Consider the following 8,042-nt stretch of genomic DNA (forward strand, 5'->3'; position numbering starts at 1 on the left):
GAGGGGAGAGGGGAGAGGGAAGAGGGGAGGAGAGGGGAGAGGGGAGAGGAGGGAAGGAGAGGAGAGGCGGGGAGGAAGGAAGAGGGGAGAGGAGAGGGGAGAGAGGGGAGGAGAGGGGAGAGGGGAGAGGGGAGAGGAGAGGAGAAAGGAGAGAAGAGAGAGAGGGGAGGAGAAAGGAGAGAAGAGAGGGGAGGAGAGGAAGAGAAGAGAAAGAAGGGAAGGGAAGGGAAGGGAAGGGAAGGGAAGGGAAGGGAAGAGAAGGGAAGAGAAGGGAAGAGAAGAGAAGAGCCGAGCCATCAGAACTGATGTGGCCTTGGGGGAGGAGGTTCTTTCTGGTAACAGTATAGATTTAGTTAGACAGAAAGGGAGAATACAAAAGATCTAGCAAAGCTAGAGAAACTGCTTAGCAGAAAACTTGCCTAGTGTGTGCAAGGCCCCAGGTCCAATGCCCATTATTACTTAAGGAGATGAGCCAACGGGATGCTGGGAGTTAGCAAGAATACATTATCCCCACTAACAGATTCTAAGTGTACTTCCCCTGAGCCCCGTGCAACATGCCTGTGGTCTCAGTTACTCAGGAGGTGAAGAGATCTCTTGGCCTTAGTAATTCGTGACTAGCCTAGAAAACAGACTCAAAAATCAAAGTGCTGGCCAGGTACTCAGGATGCAGAGGCAGGAAGTTTGCTACCAAGTTTTGGGCCAGCAAGGACTATCACACAGCAAAACCTATCTCAAAAATACAAATTACCAAAAACAAATGAGTCATTCAAGTATGGTGGCACATATCTGTAATTGTAATTAAGAATCCGAGAAAGGAGTTTCTTGAAGTTCTTAGGTCATCCTGGGCTACATATAGACTCAAAAAAAAAACAAAAAACAAAAAACAAAACAAGATAAAACAAAACAAAAAACAAACCCCAACAAACCAAACTAACAAAAACCAAAAAAAACGGGGTTGGGGTGGGTTAGGGATTGGGGTGCAGCTCAGTGGTAGAACATGCATTAAAATCCTAGATTTGCACCAAAAATGAAAAGAACTCACCTTACCCAGTTTTATTACTTCACGTTCTCTCTTCCGTTTGAGGATAGAGGGGGAAGAAAGGGGGTCAAGATAATCCCTCAACTTATTCTGATATGCCAGTTATTAGAAGAGCCACAACTTCCCCTCTGCCACTATTCCTTAAAGTGCAAGGTCACATGCAGGGATCGGAGGGAAGTGCACGTCTACAGTCTTACCAGTGAGAGGTAGATAGGTGGACCTTGAGATTGAAGCTACTTTGTTTTCACAGACTGCCTGCCAGGCTAGCCTGGGCTAATACTAAATAGTCTCAAAAAAATATAGTTACCATTTGCTTTGGGAAAATCCTTTCAAGGAGTCGTTTATAAGCATCTAATTTCTAAGACAAAAACCAAAACAATAACAGAAAAAGAGTTGTTAGTGAGATTCTGGTGGCTGCACTCCCACTCTGCTGCTCATCAAGAGGCCCCCTCCGGGCCCCCACCTGGCCTTTGCTGCTCAGGTTCTTCTGGTGACACCATGCCCGCAACACATCTCGGTGAATCAGGTTCACTGGGGGCAGATGCTCTGGAAAAGGAGGAACTGGTACCTTCCTACTAGTGTGTCCTGGTGTCTCAGTGTCTTGTGCTATTTCCTCCTTTGGTTTACAACCTTTGGGACAAAAGGAATATAGTTAGAACAACTTTTGCACAGGTGTATAGCATTTGAATCCCATACTCCCTTTTAGTTCTTTATGTATATAGCAACCCTCTTATGTAGAGGTACGTGTTTAAATGATCAACTAAAGAGATCATAGACTCCAGGGGAAAGACCCCAAAGACTCTTCAAATCCCAGTGGTTTTTTGCTAAGGCTAGGCTTGCTCCTCTGAGGATTTTTCCAACAATGATTGCAGTTAGGTGCCATTCTAACCCAGGAAACTCGACTAACTCCTTAGATCTGAGCTGATCAATGCTCAGAGGTGCCTGGTGCTTTTACCACAGGAGAAAATGCACTGCCCCAGGCATAGCAGCAGTCTACCCTCTGTGCTTCATAGAGTTCCAATTCTGTACGATTCCTAGAACAGATCAAGGACAGACAGACTGTACAGATAGTAAGTAAGTTAGAGTTTTATGCAGATCACAGACCCCCCCCCACCCCGTCCCAACACACACACACCTCTTATCAAGATTAGGTTCGTCCTCACTTAGTTTTAGGCTAACAGGTGTTATCTGTCCTCATTGCTTATTAACCCCAAAGCACAAAGACAACCCAGGTAAGTATAACATGGGAATTTGATAATGGAAAGAACCGGCTTTGGCAGCAGGAAACACGTTGCTTGCTTGTGTTTTGTTGTTATTTGTTTTTAATGAACTAAGAACCCTGCTAGACCACAGAGGAAGTGCAGAGCTAAATTACTCCTGGCCTTTTTTTTTTTTTTAAACACACAGACAAAAAGACTTAAGCCTTTATAGACTTACCGTTATCTTTCTCTGACTTTTTCTGTTTTTTCCCCGTTGCTTTAGTCTTTGCAGAAGATGTGCTTGGTTGACTAGACATCTGCCATTCTACTTCTTCCCCTGGCTCTTCTGCGCTCCGCTGATGACGGGGGAGTGGGTTACAGAATTATCTGGTGTCCTGAGGCAGCATACCCCTTTATTTGCTCTAAACTAACTCACATTTAAGGTCCCCCCAAGAGGTCAGCACACATGATGGCCAGTGTACATTCTCGAGGGGCATCATCTGAATAACCAACCTGAGTTATAAAATAGGGAAGCAATGATTGGGGAAAAGAGAGGGAGTCAACATGAAAAACAGACTTGGTGGCACACAACTGTAACCCTAGTCTAGGATCAAGGCCAGGCCAGCCAGTCTGTTAAGACTATCTTAGTGTTTTAGAGATAGGGTTTTTTTCTCTATGTAGCCTCTCTGGCTGTTCTGGAATTAGATTTGCAGACCAGGCTGGTCTCACAGCACAGTCAGAGGTCTGCCTGCTTCCGGGTAAATGCTGGGATTAGAGCCACAGCGACCTCCCCCCCCCCCCCCCCCCGTGGGGCTATTTTAAAGGAAGGAAGAAAAACATTGAAGTAGCTGTAATCTTAGCACCTGGGCAATGAATGCAGAGGAGTTACCCAGGATGTGAAGAGCCTTCAGCCTCGCTTAGGCTGCAGATAAAACTAAAAGATGAAATAGATATAAACAAAGCAACAGAAGATAGTGAAAGCACTCAAATAGTCCGCTCTTGGAGGAAGAAAGCCTTACTCCATGGAAGAAGAAAGCCTTACTCTACCTTCTCATTCCCTAAAGATTATTTTCCACACAATACTTGGTTCTAGGTTCACCCAAAGAATTTGTAGCCAGAGTGATGTATCAAAGACATTGTATCACTTCCCTGGCTGATTTCCCTTCAGAGCCTCTCAGACACGGCCTAGGGACACTTTCCAGTTGTTACAACAGCCTGGTGACAAGTCAGCACCAACCTATTTTCCTTCAGTTCTTACACCTTACCCCTCCACACACACACACACCGAGTCTTAATTCAAAGGTTATTTTGCTGGAATCTCTAAAATCTACCACATATTACCTCATTTCCACCTGGTCAATTGATTCCATCTGATTTTAAACTCCACAAGAAAGGCGTCCCTTTCCCCTTTTATCATTAGCAATAAGTAATAAAATATTCAGTTTAACTAAGGTAACAAAGACTACAAAAAAATCCAAAACAAACACAATCCCTACGCACAGGAAAAAACTAACAAGTATCACACCTCCTTTAGTAGAAACAAGACTAAACACATTCCTTACCTTCATTTAATCTTTATATAACTTCCTAACTACTACCGTCTTTTTCAACATGGACCAAAAGTTAAAAGCTTATTAAAGCCGGATGGTCGTGGCACATGCCTTTATCTCAGAGGAAGGCGAATCTCTTTGAGTTCGAGGCTAGCCTCGTCTACAAGAGTAAGTTACAGAACAGGCAGGGCTACACAGAAACTTTGTTTCAGAACGAAAAGAAGAGAAACAAACAAAACCAAACAAGAAAAACCCCTCCAAAACGAACAAAAAAGCCGGGAGAGGGTGGCACGGGGAAGGCAAACCAGCCTGGAGTCCCAAGGCACCCTCGGCTACAGAGAAATCCTGTCTCGGAAAAGAACAAAACAAAAACTCATTAAAGAAGTAAAACCAAGCCGGGCGGTGGTGGCGCACGCCTTTAATCCCAGCACTTGGGAGGCAGAGGCAGGTGGATTTCTGAGTTCGAGGCCAGCCTGGTCTACAGATTGAGTTCCAGGACAGCCAGGGCTACACAGAGAAACCCTGTCTCAAAAAAAAAAAAAAAAAAAAAGTAAAACCAAAAAGTCACTTGGCTCGGAAAACCTAGGTCTTTTCCACCCCCACTCCCGCAAGAGTGGAAGTGACAAATTAACATTTGCCTGTTACCTGACACCTCAGTACCTTCCCATCACAATAGGAACTAGCTTCGCCAGGACAAAGAGACTTATATTTGCATAACATCTTTATAAACATCTTTTGGACCTAACAAACTTCCTACACTAAAGCAAGGTGGAAATGGCTGGAGGTTTCTTGGGAAGGAATCCTGGAAATTGCTCAGGATTCTGGCTACTATAGTTAGGAGCCAGCAGAGCTTGGAAGGAGTTAGGTCTGCCTTCTCAAAATCCCTCAATTCTGAAGACCTCTGGATAAAATAAGGAGCCGAGGAGCCCTGTAGCAGGCACCTTTGGGTTACGCCCTCGGGTCCTCTCAGGGTAACTGGGGACTTCTGTTTCTTCTGAGGCTATCCAAAGCCGCAGTTTACATTCTGTTTTATCCTGTGGCCATTTCTCTCCACCTACGGGTATTCTAAATTCCTTCCTGACAAAACATCCCTTCCAAATCACAACCTCCTCTCCTAACACATCGACAACCAGGCCCCAGGGCCTGGTGCAAGGCCAAGTCGAGAGGGCCCGCCAAGACACACACCTGCCTTTAAAAAAAAAAAAAGAGGCAATTAAAGTGTAACATTGTTACGCTCATTCTTTTCTTCCCCAAACAAAGACTGCGTATACTCAAAAGAGAGAGGCCCTAGATTCACCAGTTTAGAAAGCTGAACTGTTAAAAACAGATCTCACCTTCTTGCTTCCAGCAGTCTCCATCTTGAGATTACAGGATACCTCCGAAAGTTCTTCCAGCTTCCAAATGACCTCTGGCCTCAGTCGGCTTTTAAAAATCTCCTCCTACTTCCTGTTGTCTTGAGGCCCTCTTCCGTTCCCCTCCCCTCTTGGTCCCACCCCCAACAAAATTGTGATGCTAAAATCTCGTTTGTGGCTGATTTTAATAAAGCTACTATTATGTGGTTTAATTATTAGGGTTTTTCCTCTGAACTTTTTTTTTTTTTGGCGGCAGGGTTTTACTGTCTCCTTGCCTGACCTGAAATGCACTGTATATCTAAGTATATTGTACTGTCTCAGCCTCGGGAATACTGCTATTTAGAGGTGTGAGCTCCTGACAACCGTAGATGTGGGAAATTTAAAACTGTACTTATTGCCGGGCGTGATGGCACATACCTTTAATCCCAGCATTCGAGAGAGGCAGAGGCAGGTGGCCAGCCTTGTCTACATAGTGAGACTATCTTTAAAAACAAAAAGGGAAGGAAGGAAGGAAGGAAGGAAGGAAGGAAGGAAGGAAGGAAGGAAGGAAGGAAGGTCTAAGTATTGCTAAGGGAAATGAAGTTCCTAGAGAATTCTGAACAAGCTGTATGTGTAGATTGCAAATTTATCTATGGAACTAGCACCCTGGACGTGAGTGAAAATAACCCAGTTCTTTTTACTCCTGAATTCCTTTTCTATAAGACCACAGGGGTGGGGGTTATTTTGTTTTTGCGGTTCTGGGGCTAGAGGCCTGGGCTTTGTTTTTGTATAGTAATCAATCTACCACTGAGCTACAATCCCAGACCGTAAAATTACAACTTTTGTAATTCCTCCCCATCCAACCCTCCTTTTTTTTTTTCTTCCGGTTCTTCATAATAGAAGTCCCCTCTGGAGCACTCTGAGATCTTCCTGTCTCAGCCTTCTCCTGACTGCTAGGATCCAAATTGTGCCCCACCTGACACCTGGCCAGGGTTTGAGTTTCTGATCTTCTAGTCTCTGACACCAAACCTGGCTTAAAACCATAGCTTTCTATCTGCCAACTGTTAAAAGGTTTTGCTTTTGCTAGTTGGTTGATTTTTGATACAGGGTTTCTCTTGTGTACCCTGCTGTCCTGGACCAGGCTAGTGTCGAACTCACAGATCCTCCTGCCTCTGCCTCCCGAGTGTTGGGACTAAAGGCACGTACCACCACCAGACCTTTCTCCCACCCCCACCCCCCTACCCCGTAAAAAGTTTTTAAAGTCTACTGAGTATGTAGTGAATTCTGGCAATAACATTCAGTCACTATTGGTTCTCGTTTTGCAGATGATGAAGGTTTGAGGAAAGCTTTGTTGATGACTTGCTTGCCCAGTAACTGAACATCAAGCTTGGCTTAAAATAAAGATCAAGACTTTCTCTTGGGGCTGGGGAGATGGCGCAGCAGTTAAGAGCACTGAAGGCTCTTCCAGAGGTCTTTTCTTTTTTCTTTCTTTTTTTTTTTGGTTTTTTTTGTTTTGTTTTTTGTTTTTTTGTTTTTTCAAGACAGGGTTTCTCTGTGTGGCCCTGGCTGTCCTGAAACTCACTCTGTAGACCAGGCTAGCCTCGAACTCTCGAACTCAGAAATCCACCTGCCTCTGCCTCCCAAGTGCTGGGATTAAAGGCGAGCGCCACCACCCGGCTCTTCCAGGGGTCTTAAATTCAATTCCCAACAACCAAATGGTGGCTCACAATCATCTGTAAGGGGGTCAGATGCCTTCTTCTGGTGTGTCTGAAGGTAGCAACAGTGTACCCATACATAAAATAAATCTTTTTGAAAAACAGCAACAACAACAATAGAAACCACTTGGCTCAGGTCAACAGTGTAATTTAAAAAAAAAAAAAGTCTCTTATGATGTCAGAGAATGCTCTCAGTACCACCATCTCCCACAAAAACAAACAAACAAACAAACAAACACCAATAAAATCAACCAACCAACCAACCAACCAATCAAACAGAAAACATTCCTTTTGGATATTCTCTTCAAGAGACCAGAAATGTAAAGTGAAAGACCATGTTTAGAAATGGTGATCTGGCTGGGCTCACGCCTTTAATTCCAGCACTTGGGAGGCAGAGGCAGGCAGATTTGAGTTCGAGGCCAGCCTGGGCTACAGAGTGAGTTCCAGGACAGCCAGGGCTATACAGAGAAGCCCTGTCTCAAAAAAAAAAAAAAAAGAAAAAGAAAAAGAAAAAAAAAGAAAAAGAAAAAAGAAAAAAAGAAAAAGAAATGGTGATCTGTGGGATTCAGATCTTCATTTGTCACCTCATAAAGGTAAGACCTGTGACTTACCTGTAACTGGTGTGCTGGAGAGGTGAAGGAAATGGATCTCAAGTTAAGGCTAGCCTGTACTACACAAAGTAATAAGCAGAGGATACCACACAGTGGTAGAGTACTTGACTACGTACTGGATGAACTAGGTTCAATCCCCAGGTAAGTTACCTGCCCCCACCTCCCCACTCTCCACCCTAGCACTCTTATCTCTGGATAAGAACTATTAAGCCTTACTAGTCAAGATTGTTAGAAAGTACAATTTGGTGGGTGTGGGTGTGGTACCACACACCTTTTAATATCAGCATAAAGGCAGGTAGATCACTGTGAGTCCTAAGCCAGCCTGATCTACATAGTGAATTCCTGGGCTGCCAAGCTTAACATAAGACCCAAACAACAGCCGGGTGGCGGTGGCCCATACCCAGCACTTGGGAGGCAGAGACAGGCGGCGGATTTCTGAGTTCCAGCCTGGTCTATAGAGTGAGTTCCAGGACAGCCAGGACCACACAGAGAAACCCTGTCTTAAAAAACCAAAAAAAAAAAAAAAAAAAAAAAAAAAAAGACTCAAACAACAACATACAGTACATCTTTTAAAAAATAGAAAGCTTGCCTGGCATT

At 44.3% G+C, this 8,042-nt stretch overlaps 1 protein-coding gene across 1 annotated transcript in view; it reads right to left on the reverse strand.

Annotated features, from left to right (window-relative positions):
* Window positions 1-5,219, reverse strand: part of Dppa4 (developmental pluripotency associated 4) — a 9,191-nt gene extending 3,972 nt beyond the window's left edge. Inside the window, exons 1-4 of the mRNA XM_028755608.1 lie at window positions 5,123-5,219; window positions 2,477-2,594; window positions 1,503-1,669; window positions 1,347-1,397 (exon numbers count right to left, since the gene is read on the reverse strand). Of these exons, the coding sequence (XP_028611441.1) occupies window positions 1,347-1,397; window positions 1,503-1,669; window positions 2,477-2,594; window positions 5,123-5,146 (360 nt within the window). The 5' untranslated portion in view covers window positions 5,147-5,219. The remainder of the gene's footprint in view (window positions 1-1,346; window positions 1,398-1,502; window positions 1,670-2,476; window positions 2,595-5,122) is intronic.
* Window positions 5,220-8,042: the final 2,823 nt, after the last annotated feature.

Source organism: Grammomys surdaster, unplaced genomic scaffold (genome assembly GCF_004785775.1).
Source record: "Grammomys surdaster isolate TR1022 unplaced genomic scaffold, NIH_TR_1.0 126066, whole genome shotgun sequence".
In the NCBI taxonomy this organism is placed as follows: Eukaryota; Metazoa; Chordata; class Mammalia; order Rodentia; family Muridae; genus Grammomys; species Grammomys surdaster.